The 19,615-nt window shown below is 41.4% G+C and overlaps 1 protein-coding gene across 1 annotated transcript in view; it reads left to right on the top strand.

The window, feature by feature from the left end:
• Positions 1 to 11,270: 11,270 nt before the first annotated feature.
• SREK1 (splicing regulatory glutamic acid and lysine rich protein 1) overlaps positions 11,271 to 19,615 on the top strand; it is a 34,775-nt gene continuing 26,430 nt past the window's right edge. The window contains exon 1 of the mRNA XM_054185241.1: positions 11,271 to 11,788. Coding sequence (XP_054041216.1) covers positions 11,628 to 11,788 — 161 coding nt within the window. The 5' untranslated portion in view covers positions 11,271 to 11,627. The remainder of the gene's footprint in view (positions 11,789 to 19,615) is intronic.

Genomic DNA, 19,615 nt, shown 5'->3' with positions numbered 1-19,615 from the left:
ACCTGGATTATAATCCCCAAAACAATATCCCAAACCGAAAATGTACTACTGTTGTGATTTTTTCAGTTCCAGGTGATATTAGCCAGCTGAAGTTGATACTCTATGAAGTCCAGTTTACCAAACCAATATATATGATGACAGTAATTCAACTATTGCACAAAAAAAGTGAATTTCATATCTAATGGGTAGGCTGGTACTGTGTTTGCACCCCAGAGTCAGGCACTAAAATAGAAAGGCCCATTTCCACAGTTTCTCCACTATATGTGAAATTATTTGGCTTTAGAGGAATGAAACTTTCCTGTCCTAAATGTATTTAAACTTCTTGCCCTGCTCCTACAAGCTCTGGCTGGAAGGGAGAGGACGTTCTTCCCAATGAATTACAGATTTTTTTTATCCAACTCTTTTGAACTATCTTGTTCAGGTAGGCATTCTGGAGATTTAAAAACACCTTCCCTTTATGTAGAATTATATGCTGTGACTCACAGCAGGATGAGCCTCACAGCAAAGGAAAAAGATGCTTTTTTCCCTCCAGAAATAGCAGGGACCTACCTGAACGGTTCCAACAGCACGTCCTGCCAGAAAAACAGCAAGTAGCAGATCTCATCAGGCACTCAACTAAATTAAAAAAAAAAAAAAAAGAGAATAAAGAAAAAAAACAAAGCTGAATTTTAACATTTCCTTCTTTACACATACATATTCAAACATACTGATTTCAAAAGTATATCATGAAACTTTCAGTTTAATATAAACTTACAAAATTGATATGTAGAATTTTACACAGCTTAAAAGAGGGTCTTCTAAAACCCCCCCTTTGAAGAAGAAATGCTTCTGTAGTCCAAGTAGTGTTTTCTGGAAAACAGATACTACATTTCATAAGTGGCTGAAGAAATGCTGCCCTGAAATGGTAACTGGATGCAGAATCTGTTGTCACATCTCTCTCTTACCTGCTTTGGGTCTGTAAATGATGGCAATAATCTTCTTCGTTCATACATGCTTGAAGATTCAGAGATAAAAATCCTATCCAGATACTATTGGTTGTCAACTAAGTCTGTCATCTTATTTCTGAGTAAGTTTAAAAAGAATTGAAAGCTGAGAAAAGCTACTCCATCTTTGATTTAAGCAATTTTATGGGGAGAAGGGGACTTTCATTATAAAGCACACTCATATAGCTGCTAATATGACTCTTATAACTGGTACTGCTATGCTAAATACAACAATCCTAACTTTTTTTGTGTGTTTGCCGTAAAACAGATGAAAAGCAGATGCCGAAATCTCTCAGCTCTTTCAGTTTACCAATGCCAGTTTATATAGACGACTGCCATCCAGAGGCAGGAACTTTGAAAGGGTTTCATCTGCTTACATTGACTATGAGAGTTTGTCTGTTAATTTCATATCAGTAGGGTTTTAAGATTTCTAGATTAAGTTTCATCTGGGAAAAACAACTACCACTAGAGAAATTTCACGCTAGAAAAATCCTTTTGTCATTTTTCTGGGTAGGGACATAAATTTGGTCTTGTGCTTTGTGAAAAATAGGTCTTGTTAAATGCATTTTATATAATTTTTGAGATTAAAGATATGGTGGATTAGGGATTACTTCACAGAAGTAAGAGTTTATTTTCTCTAAGATGCTTTCCTCTACAACACAACAGTCTTACTTAAAAAACAAACAAACAAATATATATATATATATATATATATATATATACTAAGACCTATAAAAAAAAAAAGAGAAGCTACCTGATAAACCTGAATAGTATAATGATGGAAAGGATGGAAAGACCAGGCTGGATGGGGTTTTGAGCAACCCGGTCTACTGGGAGGTGTCCCTGCCCATGGCAGGGGGGTTGGAACAAGGTGATCATTAAGGTCCCTTCCAACCTAAACAATTCTATGACTCTATGATTCTATGAGTGAAAGGAATTTCTAGCATTTGGGAAGAACTCTGGATTTGTCACAGTTTAGAATGAAGTCTATGGTCTGTGAAGTTAACATTTTTCCAATTTGTCTGTATTTGAAAGTTAGTTCAAGTTAAAAACTGAAGTGTGAATCTGAATTGCATTAGATATTTCAAAAATCCTACTTCCATGTGGTTTTATTCCAAAATAAAATGTGCTGAAATAACTCTAGATGTAGGCAAAACACACACTATTGTTTTCAGATTTTATGGTAACGGCCTACTTTGACAAGAAACAGTTCATACTATCAGAACTGAGATTTTGGCCATGCGCAGAACTTGGCAAGCATCTCTGCATGAATTTATACATTGAATAAAATTCCTGACTGATAACGAAAGGCAGAAAAATATCCCTACCTGGTGCACATGTCTGGGCAAAAACTGAGAAAGTAAGAGTATTATCAGAAGCCAACCTGAACAGACAGTGTCCTGTGAGAAGTAGGAGGAGACTGGCATTTGAATATAATGTCTCTTGGTTAATTCACAAGAAAAGGAATATTTGTGTTGTAAAAGACACATTTGTTTCCTATGTTCTGCATTGCTAATCTATGCAAAATATTGGAATTTTGGTTGTAAGATAAGGCAAATGGTGTTAAGGCATTGCGTGTGGAAACAAACTTAAGTGGCAAAAGCTATACAAATACACTGTCTTTTAGCGGCATTCTAGTACTGCTTGTGAAAAAACATTCAGAATAAAAACACTTCATTTTTATTTGGAGCTCTTCACCAGATAGATACATCTCTATTTTAATCACTCTTATATACTGAAAGATTAACTTAAACATATAAATTCATCATCTTAAATAAAAAAAAAAATTAGTAGACTGAACACAACTTGAATGCTTTAATGAGAACCAAAGGTGCTAGTTATGATTAAATAATGGCAGTATTTTAAACATTTGTACCATTCACTCAAAATTTTCTTGAAGTCTCAATAAGATGTCAAAAGTTCCCTGAATTCAAACTGCATTATACAATGATTATTTTAATGTATTTTTTCCCTAAAGACTGCTGGCTTTATTTTCACTTCAGTGCATAATTGCAGAATTATGAAAGCCTGACTGAAAAAACAGAACGAAGAGTGTGTTGTTTAGCACCCTGCAAATGTATTAATATGAGTTGGTATGTAAATAGCCTACATTGAAACATCTAGTCATTTGACAACTAAATTCAGCTGAGAAATGCCCACTGAAAGGTGTATCAGTCATATGGCTATCCAGCCACCACAGGTGCAGTTCTTTCCCAAACAATATACCTATTGTTTTTTTTTCTTTGTTTAACAGAGTGTTGAGCAAGTCAGGTGAGTAACAGGTGCTACAATACCACACAAAGAATAACCTGTCGATTGAGAAAAATATTATAAAAAGTAGGAAAAGCAGTTTGACATGCAGTTTGACATACAGTTTGACAGATGAAACCCTCTGAGATTAGCCGATTTTGCTGACAGTGATGCAGAAGGTTTCTCAGACAAAGCTTTTTGCAGACTATCCTACAGTTGTACTTAGGTTGGCAATAATATGCTTGATATTCTATGTGCTGCTTGGCCAATACAAAGTATTACTTCATATGATCTACTGAGCAACTCCAGACATTGTCTGCTGCAACATTAACTGGGAACGTGGCAGCTAGGCTTTCCTTGCAGAAATGCTCTTTGTTCTTAATCGCATCTTGGTAGAAATCAAGAGTTGCTCCTTTCTATTACATAAGAACAGAAAAACAAAGAAATTCTTGATGCTTGTTCTTCTATTTGAATTAGTAATGCTAATCTCACTTGTCTCACTTCTTGATCTCATTCCATCAAATCCTGTTCAACACAGTTGTAATTGAGCAAAGCATTGCTGGTTCTCTCTAATTAACAGTTTTGTCAATGACAGTAAGAATTAAAGTCTGTTAGATTCTCTCTCCTTGAAGAAGATACATGATTATGGAAAACATCAGTGAAGTAGTTCAAAGATCTTGTAATATATGTAAAGAACAATTGAAGAACAAACCACTCCACCAACTGTAGACCTGCATTGACTACAGACATTCCAAGCAAGGTAGCAATAATGTGCTACAAAAAAACACTTTTAATGGACATTAAAAGACTTCCTGAGATTACTAAAGAATATCTCCATTATTATAGAAAGTTAACAAAAAGTATTATTCTAAGCTTCTTGTCAAATAAGTGAACTCAGTTCAGGAAAGCACTGTTAACTCTCTCACAATCACAGTGTTCCTGAGACTGGAAGGGCCCTTTGGAGATCACCCAGTCCAACCCCACCCTGCTCAAAACAAATTCAACTAGAGCAGGTTACTCAGGCCAGGTTTTCAGTATCTCCAAGAAAAGAGATTCCAGAACTTCTCCGGGCAACCACTTCGGCAGTCAGCCACCCCCATACTAAAACAAAAGCTTTTTTCTTATCGTAGAATCATAGAATGTTTTGCGTTGGAAGGGACCTTAAAGATCCACCCCCCTGCCATAGGCAGGGACACCTTCTGCTAGACCAGGTTACTCAAAGCCCCATCCAACCTGGCCTTGAACACTTTCAGGGATGGGGCATCCACAACTTCCCTGGGCAACCTGTTCCAGTGCCTCACAATAAAGAATTTCTCCCTGATATCCAATCTAAATCTACACTCTGTCAGTTTAAAACTGTCACCCCTCATCCTATAGCTACACTCCCTGATAAAGAGTCCCTCCCGATCTTTCCTGTAGGCTCCCTTTAAGTACCAGAAGACTGCTATTAAGGTCTCCCCAGAGCCTTCTCTTTTCCAAGCTGAACAACCGCAACTGTCTCAGCCTGTCTTCATAGGAGAGATGCCCCTGATCATCTTTGTGGCCATCCTCTGGACCTGCTCCAACACATCCATGTCTTTCTTATGTTGGGGGCCCCAGAGCTGGACACAGTACTCCAGGTGGGGTCTTCATGAGAGCGGCCTAGAGGGGTAGAATCACCTCCCTCAACTTGCTGGTCACAATTCTTTTGATGCAGTCCAGGATGCGGTTGGCTTTCTGGGCTGCGAGTGCACATTGCCAGCTCATGTTGAGCTTCTCATCATCCAACACCCCCAAGTCCTTCTCAGCGCTGCTCTCAATCCATCCTCTGCCCAGCCTGTATTTGTGGATGGGATTGCCTCGACCCATGTGCAGGACCTTGCACTTGGCCTTGTTGAACTTCATGAGGTTTGCACAGGCCCACATTTCAAGCCTGTCAAGGTCCCTCTGGATGTCACCCTTTCCCTCCAGCATGTCGACTGTTCCACACAGCTTGGTGTCAACTGCAAACTTGCAGTGCACTCAATCCCACTGGCCATGTTTCCAACAAAGATATTAAACAGCACTGGTCCCAATACCAATGCCTGAGGAGTGCCACTCGTCACTGCTCTCCACTTGGACATCGAGCCATTGACCGCAACTCTTTGCGACTATCCAGCCACTTCCTTACCTACTGGGTGGTCCATCTGTCAAATCCATGTCTCTAATTTAAAGACAAGGATGTCATGCAGGACAGTGTCAAATGCTTTGCACAAGCCCAGGTAGATGACATCAGTTGCTCTTCCCTTATCCACCAACGCTGTAACCAACCACATTGTAAAAGGCCACCAAATTTGTCAGGCACTTTTTGCCTTTAGTGAAGCCATGCTGGCGGTCACCAATCATCTCTTTATTTTCCACATGCCTTCTGTGACTTGGGTAGTGTGGATGGAGCACTTGCTGGTGAAGACTGAGGCAAAAAAAGTCATTGAGTACCTCAGCCTTCTCCATATGCCAGGTAACCAGGTCTCACGTTTCCTTCCTGTTATTCTTCTTAGTCTTCCTTTTATCACTGACATACCTGCAGAAGCTTTTCGTGTTACCTTTGACATCCCTGGCCAGATTTAATTCTGTCTGGGCTTTAGCTTTCCTAACCTGACCCCTGGATGCCTGGACAATTTCTCTGTATTCCTCCGAGGCTACCTGCCCTTCCTTCCACCCTCTGTAGGCTTCCTTTTTCTGTTTGAGATTGTTCAGCAGGTCCTTGTTCATCCATGCAGGCCTCCTGCTGTTTTTGCCCAATTCCATCTTTTTTGGGATGCATCGCTCCTGAGATTGAAGGAGGCGATGCCTGAATATTAACCAGCTTTCTTGGGCCCCTCTTTCCTCCAGGGTTTTTTCCCATTGTACTTTGCCAAGCAGATCCCCGAAGAGGCTAAAGTCTGCTCTCTTGAAGTCCAGGGTAGTGAGCTTGCTGTGCACCCTCCTCGCTGCCCTAAGGACCTTGAACTCTACCATTCTGATTAAATGAGATTTTCTGTATTTCAATTTGTTCCCATTGCCTCTTGTCCTGTCACTGGACACCACTGAGAAGATCCTGTCTAGATGTCTTGTTTACACTCTCCCCACCTGGTACTTATTCACATTGATAAGAAGCCTCCTGACCTGGGGAGCCCAGCACTGGACTCATCATTCCAGCTGTGGTCTCACCAGTGCTGAGTAGAGGGCAAGGATCACCTTCCTCAAGCTGCTGGTGATGCTCTTGCTAATGCAGCCCAGGGGCCTGTTGGCCTTCTTTGCAACAAGGGAGCATTGCTTGCTCCTGTTGAACAGGAATCCAAGGTCCTTTTCTGCCAGCCAGCTTTCCAGCCAGTTCTGGTGCATGAGGTTATTCCTGCTCAGGCACAGGACTTTGCATTTCCCTTTGCTCAACAACACGAGATGCCTGTCAGCCTGTTTCTCCAGTCTTTTGATGTCCCTCTGACTGGTAGCATGTATGAACTAAGGTATCAGCTGTTCCTCTGAATGCTATATCATCTGCAAACCTGCTGAGGCACTATGTCCCACCGTCCAGGTCATTAATAAAGACATAATGATGATATAACAGTATTGGACACAATATTGACCCTGGGGTACATATTGACTCATTGCCAGCTGAATTTATGCCACTGATCACAACCCTTTGAGCAGGGCAGTTCAGCCAGCTTCCAATGCACCTGACTGCCCTCTCATCTAATCTGTACTTCATCAGTTCGTCCATGAGGATGTTACAGGACTCAGTCACAAAAGCCTTGATAAAGTCAAGATAAACACTATCAGCTGCTTTCCTCTCACTCATGGAGCCAGTAACTTCATTGCAGAAAGATATCAGGTGGTCAGGTAGAATTTTCTCTTCATCAATCTATGCTCACAAGTCCCAATTACCTTCTTGTCCTTAACATGTTTGAAAATGACTTTCAGGATTTGCTCTGTCACTTTTCCAGGGATCAAGGTGAGGCTGACTGGCCTGAGTTTTCCAGATGCTCTTTGTGTGAGCCGATGCAGGCAGGATGCAGGAACAACCACACAGCACAGATGAAGGGCAAAGAACAAGTTTAATCTCGATACCTTGCAGACCAGGGAATCTCCGAAGCAACCCCCGGGCAGAGGCACGCAAGCAGGGACTGTGGGCACCAGGGCGCACGAAAGAGTTCTTGTTAGCAAGAGTCCTTGGCAGCGAGAGAGTCCTTGTTAGCAAGAGCGGGCGCATGGGCTCCCTGTTCTTGTTGGTATTCATAAGGTTCAAACAGGCATAGCTTTCTCACTGTGCTTGGATCTTCTTCCACAACAGGACGGGATTCTCAAGTGGCTAGATACGGTGTCCCCGAGCCCATCACAGACTTATGTTATCTAAGTGCAAGTGTTTTCCTTGCAAGCACCTGAGACTGAATAACAATTAGTGTGATAATAAGTGTTTTCCAGCACCCCAGGTGCGAGTCACTTGAGCATATTCACAATCCTCGCCGATCTTCCATTGCTTTCCCACACTCCTTCTTGCCTTTCTGGAATCTAGGGGCGACATTCACCTTCCCCAAATACTACAGCCTTTCAAAGATAATTAACGGTGGTCTCACAGTGACATTAGCTAGACTCTTCAACAGTCATGGGAACATCCCATCAGGTCCCATGGACTCATGTGTGTACAATTCGTTTAACCTGACAAGGGTGTCTTCCTTGCTCCAGACTTTCTCACTGGTCTCAGAGGCAAGTTTTACCAGTGCCCCAGGAGTAGTTGAATCTGAAGTTAAATTTTACTTTTTGTAAATTGCTTAAAACTTAGAACTATTTGATTTTATTTCAAATAGATATGCTCTGTGGATGATGTTATTTCGTAAGTCTATAAGGCTCCATTTAAAGAAAGCTAATGAATGCTTTCTAATGTTTCTGTCTTTATCTTACTGCATTTGATTTCCATTCCCTACCCCTGGAAGCACGGCAAATACCACACTGATGTCCACCTCTAGCAGACCACACACTGTCTACTCTAAAGGTGTCTTCTTGTAAAGAAAAAGACCTTTCTCCTGATCATCTAAAACAGGTTTTACTGTAACCTCCTTCTGAATTGCCAATATTTTGCTACTGGCACTTGCAATTAACATTTCCCAGTAAATGTTTTTTAAACATTTGTTGTGGAAAGATCAGGAAATACAATCTTAGACAAAAGGTTAATAGTTGCTTTTGTTTAAAGACTTTAACATATTACATGTAGGTAACATGGAATTTAAGTTTCGTGATTTCTGTAAGGATAATGTATTGCTGCCATTTTTCAGAATCTAAAGGAGAGGGAATGATGCAGCTTTAGGGGAAGATTACTTTCTATACACAGGACAAATTCAACTGACTAATGAAACAGAAAAGGTATGTTGTTGTAAGTGTAAGCAAATGCTCCATATTCTGAGGTTTGACCTGTACCCCTAAAAACCTCCCACTTTGTGTTTTCAGAAAGGATTGCTCATTTGCCCCCATGAACATGCACATAGTTCATGCATGGATGGTTTATGATTTACCATTTGCCTTCACAGTGTCTGAAGGCTGTGCTCACCAGGGGACCCTTATGAACTGCAAAGTCCCACTCAGTCTAATTTCTGGAGCAACTTCAAAGGAAACGAAAGAATTTTGACTACACAATGGATGCAGATAAATCAGTTCTCTTCAAAGCAGTTTGCACCTGTTTTTACATATTAAGAATAGGAATTTTTAAGTAATAACTTTCCTCTTCCAGAAAGGTGTTAACACATATTTTTGACAATTCAATGCAATGACTATACAGCTCTTCTCCCAAGCACCCCAAGAGCTCCGGATAACTGCAATTGCAAAGCGCTTTCAGAAATCATGGTTAGAGCTCCAGGACCGGAGCTCACTCAAAACCTATTGTGTGGATTGTCAGGAGACTGATGCTGGGATCCCCATCTGGGAGAAGCTGAAGGATTTCTGCACTGCAGGCATGGAATGCCTTAGTCTTTGATAGTTAATCTGACATCATTGCCCGTACAACGTAAGTGAAGGTAAAATGAAACAATTTATTTATCGAATCCAAGTGCACCAATACAGTTACTAAAAAGTATAAAAACAGCTGAGCAAAATTGAAAAGAAGTTCCTGTATTTATTAATCCACTTAGATGACAACTAAAGTCTTCTCTCGGCCTACAGCTACCCATAAGACATTAATTCAGGTCTGTTAACCGTTGATTAGGGAGATTATGTTAGGGCAGTGCTTGTACCTAAATTCCCCTTACGCATATCTACCCATTTTAACTTTTTTTTTTCTCAATAGCTCTGTTTTTTATTATAGGAGAGGGAGTGGCTCTTACATACTTTTAAATTTTGAAGTCTGGCTAAAATAGAGTCATTGTTTGCTTCTGGCATTTTAACGGCAGCCTGTGTGAACCAAGGCTTTTGGAATTCAGTTTTGGGTTGGTTTGTGGTGGGGCTTTTTTGGTGGTTTTTTTTTTTGCTATTATTCTGAAATCCAAATTAATTTATTTGTATTATTTTCCAAGATAATTTTGTCCTGCGGCAGTGACTGACAAGTAGAAAATTTAGACAGTGTTTTGCCAGTTTTGTTTTTGCGAAGTATTCAGAATTCACATGGACTATTAAAGGCTCTACCTGAAGGAGGGCATCCCACTCTGTTCTGACATAACAGAACTTTTCTATTTGCAAATTTTAGAGCTCGTTTTTCTGGTACCCTCCAGTGAGAGATGCAAGGAGAAAGGACAAGAATGTTTAAAGCAGTAATAGCTTCTACACCTCTGCTGACTGTCTTTGGATGAGATGTACTAGTCAAAACACAGGAAATCTTTAGGTAATGTTCCTATAGATAGAATAATGACAGCAGAGTTTAATTTTGCGCAATATAGAACAAAAGATCTTCAATTTTCTGTAAAGTCTGTAAATTTGGGCTAATTAAAAGCTACCAGGATAGCTGAAAGAAAGGATTTAACTTTGATCTTAAATCTTGCACTTTTGGAATATGGATTCAGTTTTTTAGAAATAGAATATTAGTGCATCGACTATCATCTTGAAATAAGTACTACCTGAAACAAATGCATAGGTATTTTTAAATAAAATAAATCTCTGACAATTGCTTTGAATGACTTAAAATTCTGTAACATATTAACCATCAATAAAGGAAGCACTACCCAGACTTATCTATGGAGATTCTGTAACAACTGACCTACTTGCTCAGGGAAGTATCACAAATTTGTGATCTTTTTCAGCCCGTATACTTCAGTCCCTTCTCAGGGACTTCAGGTTTAGGGTATGCAAAGTCTTAAAAACTAAAATAGTCACATCTGAAACCTTACATCTTTCAGTGCCAAGATGGGCGGTTCTCCACCACCCAAGGAAGACTGCCATTAGATCCTTAGTGATCACCTCCATGGATAATGCTCTCATTTTCTCCAGTCAATTTAATATTTAAAGAGAACTTGAACTGTAAACTCCAGGTACGATCAATTTATATTGGGACAGATTCCAAGTCAAGTTACAACAAAACCATTAAAAACTTACTCCATTACAACTCCTTCCTGTTTAAATGTAGTCAGGGTGTTTTCAAGGGTTTATTCTTTAGGGTAATTAAACTGCCTCTTATTGAACGTGGCTACCAAAAAAGCATTTAAATGGGAAATCTATTTTTTTTCTTCCATTTCTTGTGGGCGTATTTTAATTTGCTGGCGGAGCGTTTGGCAGATTTCATGCCTAATCAACTGAGGGACCCAACCCTGCCGGATGACAGGCGGGGATTTGTACCTAGCCTCGTCGGTACTCCGGGTTTTACACCGAGAACTCCTGAACGCGAAGCAGACCGGTTACGGAGGTGCTGGGGCCGCCGTGGGGCGGTGATCAGCCACCGGCGCCCACCGCCGCGCCGTCCCCACAGCGACGGACCCGCCGCGCCGCCCCAGCCCTCCCCCCGCAGGCCCTGAGGCCCGCTCCCCCAGCAGCCGGGGCGGTTGGCCTGCGCCTGAAGGCAGGCCGTTAAGTGAGGGGACGCGGCCGTTAACGGCCAGGCGCACGCGCACCGCCCCGCGCCTTTTTTGGGGCGGGGCCGAGGCTGAGGCCCCCCAACGCCGGTCCCGCCCTAGCAGCGGCGGTCTGGTCGGTTCTTCGGGAAGCGAGGATCTTCCTCCCGCCGCCCAGCTGCGGGACAGCGCGGCCGCCGGAGGCCGGTCTGCGCGGGACTGGGACGCCGCCTCCCCCCGGGAAGACCCGGCCGGCTGGGGACAGGCGGCCGCCCGCTCTGACGCTCCTCCAGGGAGCAGTAGAGTCCGGCGCTAGAGCGGCCGGCGCGCTGAGGCGCTCTGGCAGGTGGTGCGCGCTCCTCTCTGTGGTCAGGTCCGCCTCCCCGGCTGCGTGTGGCAGGGCGGCGAGCGGCACGGCGCTGAGGGCTCCGCCATGATGAACAGCAGCGGGATCGGGGTGCCGCTGGGCTTCCCCTTGGGCCCCACGTCTGTCATCCAGGTCACGAACCTCTCCTCTGCAGTGACCAGCGAGCAGATGCGGACGCTCTTCGGCTTCCTGGGCGATATAGAGGAGCTGCGCCTCTATCCCCCGGAGTAAGTGGGGCGTACGCCGGCCTCCGGAGCGATAGAGACTTGGGAGGGGGAAGAGGCCTAGAGGGGCCGGGCGGGTGGAGGGAGGGAGAGGAAGAGGCAGAAGGCCATACGTGCCATCTTGAGTGCGGGCACCGGAGCCTCCCGCGGGAGGTGGGGGGGAGGGTCACGTGCTCCCACCCCTTTGTATGGCCGGGGCGGTGGGGAAGAGGAGCTTCGCCCGCACTTAAGATGGCGGTCCCGGCCCGGAGGAGCCGGGGAGCACCGCGGCCTGCTACGGAGCGGCGGGTTTTGTGTTCCTGTGGCGGCAGCTGCCAGGGCCGCGGCCTCCTGCCCGCTGAGGGGTGCCGGCAGCGAGTCACAGCCAAAGGCCTGGCGAGAAGCGTGCTCCCAGGCTGCCCCGGAGCGCTTCCGCGGCACAGGTCTCTTCCTTTCCTTTTCCTAAAAACCTCCTTTCTGGGGCCCGCCTTTCTCTTCGCCCGGACTTAGTGGAGGGGCGTCGGGCGAGAGAGCCCGAAGCCCTCCCGGCTGGCTGCCAGCTGCCCGGGTGGTGTGAGCCGCCGGCACGAAGTATTTTTCTTATTTTTCTTTTTTCTTTTTGTTCGAAGGGCTCTATTCGCCGAGAAAGGGCCGCTCGAACAGAAGCCAAAATAATTGCTCACAGAAGGACGTAACCCTCCTGTCTTGTGGTCAGAAATGGCCCTGATAAGACCTGTGCAGTAAATGAAAGTCAATAACGGACATTACACGTTTCTTTAAATTGTAGCTGTTCTCATTATGTCAAGCAGCATGTGAGCGATGCACTCAGATGGGAGATAGCAGAGGTCTGCAAAATAGCAATATTATTTCTGCCAAGCAGATGATGAAGAACAGAACAGGGAAGGAAAAGAAATGTTTTTTTCTTAGAGCATCTGTTGTACTAGGAAGGGAATGACAGATGTGTTCTTTCAAACCATTTGTCTGTACTTTTTTCTTCTGAAAAAGGGGAGGGAGTCATTCACATCCACATACTTCAATTTTAATACAAAGACGTTCAGATGAATAAAATTTCAATTTTTAAAACTAAATAGGAAAAAAGTTGTCATTTATCCATTTTTATATGTTACTATTTTACATCTGAGTAGATTTGAATGAGGACCATTCAGAAAAATTAAATGAGTTTTAATATGTGTGTAAAGTGTATGTAATAGGCATGCATTAATGTAAAGGTATGCTTATGTTATGATTTGACCCCAGCTGTCAACTAAGCCCAACTCAGCCGCTCGCTCACTCCACGTCACCCACCCTGGTAGGACAGGGGAGAGAATCAGAAGAGTAAAAATGAGAAAACTCGTGGTTTGAGATAAAGACAGTTTAATAGGTAGAGAAAATGCTGTGCGTGCAAGCAAAGCAAAACAAGGAATTAATTCACTGCTTCTGATCAGCAGGCAGGTGTTCAGCCATCTCCAGGAGAACAGGGCTCCATCACACGTAACAGTTACTCGGGAAGACAAATGCCATCACTCTGAACGCTTCCCCTTCCTTCTTTCCCCAGCTTTATGTACATGATGCCATATGGTTTGGAATATCCCTGTGGTCAGTTGGGGTCAGCTGTCAGGACTGTTTCCTTCCAACTTCTTGTGACTCCCTAGCCCGCTCACTGGCAGGGCGGTGTGGGGAGCAGAAGATGCCTTGATGCTGTGTAAGCACTGCTTAGCAGTAACTAAAATATCCATGTGTTATAAACACTGTTTGCAGCACAAATCCAAAACATAGGCCCGTACTAGCTACTATGAAGGAATTAACTCTACCCCAGCCAAAATCAGAACAGCTTAAAACAGCCTTAGTGAATTTTAAACAGTCTTTAATAGATTTATGGTGATTTTTGAACAGTTTTCCAGATTTTGTTTTATTCTTGTTCCACACTTGCTTCTTAATACACTTGAGTTTTCTCCTGACCAAATATATTTTTTGTTATAACGGTTGCTTTTATTTTCCACTAAGTTATACAACAGATTTTAAGGCAAATAGGTACTTTCTTGACATTCATATGCAAATAATGTTTTGCCTATGTATAAAATTTTGGGAGTGTGATAAACACATAAAATATTAAAATCTGGTACCATACTAGGGTTTGACTTGGAAATGTCAAGGTTATAGTGCTGTAAATGTGAGTTCTAAATGATTAATCTGTTTTTCAGAGATAGGATTCAGGATTGTGATTGCTTATTTTACTCTTGGTTTTATGTACAGTTTTTATGCATACCTTTTAGAAATATGTATTACCTTGCCTAATAATTATGGACATTTGACCTGACTTTAAAAAAAAATAATTAAGTATTTTCTCTAATGCCCTTCTTGTGAAACAAAAAAAGATGCTTCCTATTGACTCTCTAAAAATATGTTTGAATAGTATTATGATAAATTCAGAAAATAGTGTTTCTTTGACGACTGCACAGGATGCAAAAAGATGCTACAAGAGATGTCTGCAATTTGTTAAAATTATTTTCTGCTACTGTTTTTTCGTTAAGTATTTAACAATTTAAGGCCTAGATTTTAAAAAATCAATTCTTTCTATTAATGCAAATAAAAGGGAAATTTGCTTTTTGCATTAGAATCAACATCAGACAAAATATAATGTCATCTCAGTCTTATCTTTAAAAACAGTTAAAAAAGAAATCCAAACTTTAGATGTTCTCTCAAGCATGAATTTTGTTGCCTTAATTCAGCATAATTCAGAAAGTTGACTTAGTGAATTACAGGTCTCATGGATATTGACTACTGAACAAAAAATATTAATTTATTTCATGCTGAGGAATAAGAGGAAGGTGACTTTCAGTCATCTGAGAGTATTTGTGTTACCTAAGTTAAGTAAAAACTCTCACTGAGATTGGGACCCCATTTGCTAGCCTTTGTACAGAAATACATAGTTAAAAATAAAAAGCCAACAACTCTTGTTTGAAGAATAATATAACGTCTAATATAAAAAGAGTATTACCCTAACTTTTTTAATAGATTAAGCAATGAGGTGAAATAAAGTTGCATGTTGCGTTGTGTGGAATTGCAACCAGTTTTCTCTGTAACTCTGTGTTGCAAATATTCAGCTTACATACAAAATATTTTTGCTTAGTCAAGCATGAGTTTGCCGAGCAGAGTGAATTTTTTCTCTTCTGTATGTGTCATTTCATGTATATGGAAAAAAAAGGGCATTCTTGTTAAGGAATTTACTGTAATACTTGTAATCCTATTGCCTTTGCTGGGCATGTTTATTTCTAATGGATGTGAACTTCCAGCTCTGTTGTTAATGCACAACACTAAACAGAATGTATGTTTACATGTATGTATATGCATACACACACGTTATAAAGCATATAAACTCCCTTTTCTCGATCATCTTTCGAAATAAAACTATAAATTATCCCTCACCTCTTCCAAGTGAATCATGTCTGTCAGGCTTCTACTTTCTCCCTTAATCTGCTGAAGTCTAATCCATAAAATCTGGTTGTATTAAATACTCAATTTTTTTAATAACAAAACTACTTTTTTTAATTGAGAGGAAATAGAATCATAGAATATCTCGAGTTGAAAGGGGCCCATAAGGATCCTCAAGTCCAAGTCCCTGTTCCTCGCAGGACTGCCTTTGTAAGACTGTTTTGTAAGACATGTCTCTTAAAGACTGCCACAGGTGGCTTTCAGTGCACAAAGACCCCTTTTATTCCGCTTCATTACCAAGCCTTTTGGTCATATGTTCTTCGCTGTCCCATAAACAGTGAAGAAAACCTTGAGAAGAAGGATATTTAGAGACCCTTCAAGAATTTGCTTTCAACCAACTTTATATGAAAGATGCTTAGAAATGAAAGTAGGGGATGATTGTAAAATCCTTTCTGAAAATACAATTTCTATGTTGTTTGGTTTCTTAACTTACTTGTACATATAGTATTTTCCCTTTTGCTTACATCTTGAGGACGGTGAGATGAACGTTGGAGCCCTCAACACAAGAAAGACATGGAGCTGGTGGAGAGAGTGCAGAGGAGGGCCACCAAGATGGTCAGGGGGGTGAGGACAGGCTGAGAGAGTTGGGGTTGTTCAGCCTGGAGAAGAGAAGGCTCCAGGGAGACTTTACAGCGCTTTCCAGTACCTGAAGGGGGCATACAGGAAAGATGGGGAAGGATTTTTTATTAGGGAATGTAGTGGTAGTATGGGAAGTAATGGTTTTATACTGACAGAGGGTAGATTTAGATTAGATATTAGGAAGAAATTCTTTACTGTGAGGGTGGTGAGACACTGGAGCAGTTTTCCCAGAGAAGTGGATGCCCCATCCCTGGAGGTGTTCAAGGCCAGGCTGGATGGGGCTTTGAGCAACTTGGTCTAGTGGGAGGTGTCCCTGCCCCTGGCAGGGGGTTGGAACTAGATGATCTTTAAGGTCCCTTCCAACCCAAACCATTCTGTGATTCTATAATTTTGAATTGCAGGTTTCTAGTTTTACAAAATGAGTTCTGGTTTATTCCTGAAGCTAAAGACTCAAATATTGTAGGGAAAAACTATAGGTGTATATGAAAATGACTTGGAAAATCATAGTTAGATAGGATGAAAAAGTCAACAAGAACAGAAAATGATACTACAATGACAGCCTGTGTAAGAGAATTAGTTTATGCACTAGGAGTTGCTCCTACACAGCGCCTCCATGTGAATTTGCCACTTCTGTGTAGAAGAGGGTGGCTTTAGCAGGGCTTTGCTGTCAGGTACAGTGATTTTTTTGTCAGAAAGTCTGAGAAAAAAACTCCTGAAGCTTTGAATACCAGTGTACAGTCCTGACTTGGTTAGAGACCTGAATTCCCATGTTGGGAACGGAGAATTGCTGTTACTGTTTAACAGGAGCTCTTTGGTTTGCCATTTACAAAACTTAGAGTACTCACTGAGTTTTCTCAAGTGGGAATACACAGAAACCACTAAGGAGGTAGGAAGGGGGCCTCCTGCAAGTCCGCATGTGCAAAGGTCTCCAAGAAACGACGCTTACGTGATGATGCTGACGTTTGAATATGCAAGAGCATGAGGGTATATTGTGTTCTCTGCTCTGTAGAATATTCCCTGAAACTTTTGTCCCTTTGTCGTGTGTTGATTTTAACAGCCTGAAGTTGCTTACATTTAAATTTACAAAATCTGTTGTTCAAGAACGTATTAATTTAGTACTTTTCTGTTGGCTGCTTAGGTAGACTTTTGTGCGAAGATGAAGTATGGCTTTTTCTCAGAGTTCTGAACAAGACCAAGTCCAGCTTTTATAGATCACTTTCAGTTTGCAGTGCAGTTGAAATCTGAAGCTGTTCTGCAGGGTGTGACAGGCCTTGGGTATGTACTCCAGGATGCCAATCACTTACGCAGTTTAGAGCTGTTTTTTTGGCTTACTAGGAGACCAGTGACGTCTGTAACCAGATTCTTAGTCCCAGTCATGCTTTTGTGTTACATTTGTCACCCAGTTTTGTTTGTGTTTCAGAGAAGCCTTCAAAATTACAGTTTTAGCCATAATCCTTCAAATGTGGCTGTCATAGGATTTTTGAACAGTTAAATATTGGAAGGCTGTATTAAGCAACAGTTGGATTTTTACAGAATGAGTTGTTTAAAAGCAGGAAGGCACAAACTGTCTGTATGAGATGTCGAAAGCCCCGCTGTATTTTGCTTCTGGGTGGTCTGGAGTGGTCCGGGAAGAATACACAAGTTTCTTATATCCTGCAGTAACTGCAGTATAGATTAGGCCTTTGAGATAAAACACGCACAGACTTACTTAGATGTGATTTGCACAGTTATTCCAGAACATCTTATTTTGATAAGTTATTAATTTCTTTTGCCTTCTTCACCACCACCACCACCTTGAGAAAAATCTGGACCCTTTGAGGAATGTTTTATAGCCTTTTATTTGATTTTTCACTGTAGATTTCTGAATAGGTCATTCTTATAAAGTATTTTTAGTTGGTTTTGTTGGTTGTTATTGGTAGATTGATGTTACTGTCTCCTTACAAAGGAAGAGAAAAATGGCAGAAATGTCTGAATACTGTTTAGATGCTGATTTCCTTTTTGAGTTTTCTTGCTTTCCTAAAGGAACTGGATTATAGTAACCTTGAATCAGAGGTGTAGGAGTTGCTTTTTTTCATTGGTGCTTTGTAACCTAGGAGGAAGATTATGACTCTACCTCAATTCAGCCTCAGAAAAGGTTAAAAAAATGGAACAAAAGGAATTAAAACAGAATAGGAGTTTTCTGAGAGAAATTTTGCCTCTGTAACCTTCAGAAAGCACTTTGTACCAAGACTTCTTTTCAGAGCCTTGTCTGCAGCAGTGTTCTGATGTTAATATTTTTTAGCATACTTTCCATGTAGCTTTTGTGATTGAAATCCAAGAAATACAGGGGGGAGAATAGTATAAGAGTTACGCTTGTAAGAGCTGGCTGTATAGATGTTGAAATTTATAGGTTTATTTATGGCATCTAGACTGCCTGAGTTAGTAATGAAAACAAAAAAGGAAAAAAACCAGGACACCTTAGAAGTCTTCAACAGCCTGGATCACAGAATCTTCAGTTGAGGCTTCAGCCATTTGGGTTGTAACACTGGCATGTGTATTTAAAAACAAACAAATTCCAAACAATGACAACAAAAAAAGCAAAGCACCCTCTCCTCCCAAGCCACACACAGAGACTCTCTTCCACTCTCCCCCCAATAAAACAAAACAAACAAAAAACTCCTGTAGCCATAAAAAAAGATCTTTGCAGTGAGCAAAGTCTCAAAGTCTGGCTTTTCAGAATGTGTAAGATTAAAAGTTGTATGCAGACATTTCTGCTGAGTACTGAGGAGGTCATACCTCGCTGTCACCCCCGATGTTGGAAACTGTTGTGAACCAATAACTTAACAGGTGGCTCTGAAGCCATTCTATACAATTATTTTCTTCCTGAATGTGGAAAAGTGAAAACTGTGAAAGCATTGCCCACTATAAACAAAATAAGTGGGCAGAAGTGTAGTCATCTTGCAATGTTTTTCTAAACTGTGTAAAGGTTGACTTTCATATTTGTGTCTCTCCCACACCTTGTTTATTTTTGCCTCCTCAGTGTACCTGTTTTCACAGAATTTTCCATCATAAATGTTTCTGAGTGCCATTCTGAAGTTGGCTGGCTCTCTAGATACTTTACCTAGGTGTTACCTTTGTGGTAACCAGAAACATATCAGTCTGCCTGGCTCAGACTAAGTTCATGGTTCATCTGTCTAAATCTTCTGAGCTTGTATTTAAATACTAAAGTCTAATTCATTCCATACAACAGCTTTGGGATTTATCTGCTTGGAACTTGAGGGACTACAGGATGGGTTGGACTAAACTTGAACTGCCTCTGATACTTCCAGGACATTGACAAGTGTTTCTGTTTCAGTTGAAAGAGTGTCAGGATGAAACAGTTTATGCAGCATATTTTCCATGGGTTACTGCTTTGCTAGCAAACATGTGGTCTTTTCAAATGGAAATAGCTGATGTTCCAGCAATGTTGGATTGCATTCTCTGTTTGAAGATTTCACCTGTACATCCTTCATCTGGAAAAATAAACTGCTTTTGTAAAGATTACAAACCTTGACGAGGGAATACATTTTTTAAAGAAAACTTTTTTGGTTTTGAACAAGATTACACTGTTTACATGTTGTGCTTTCTGATGTCTCTATTGGTATACTTTCTAGTGGAAAAGTAAATTACAAATTTTCTTCCTTCTTTTAGCCAAAGCGTGAATTCCTCCTACTTCCTCCTGTTGTCCTGGCCTATACTACACTATGCCAAACTAAGGCAGATGATAAAAAGGATTTTTGTTACATTAGTGAATTGAGACCT

Source organism: Rissa tridactyla, chromosome Z (genome assembly GCF_028500815.1).
Source record: "Rissa tridactyla isolate bRisTri1 chromosome Z, bRisTri1.patW.cur.20221130, whole genome shotgun sequence".
Classification (NCBI taxonomy): domain Eukaryota; kingdom Metazoa; phylum Chordata; class Aves; order Charadriiformes; family Laridae; genus Rissa; species Rissa tridactyla.
This window is presented reverse-complemented; position numbering and strand designations above follow the sequence as displayed.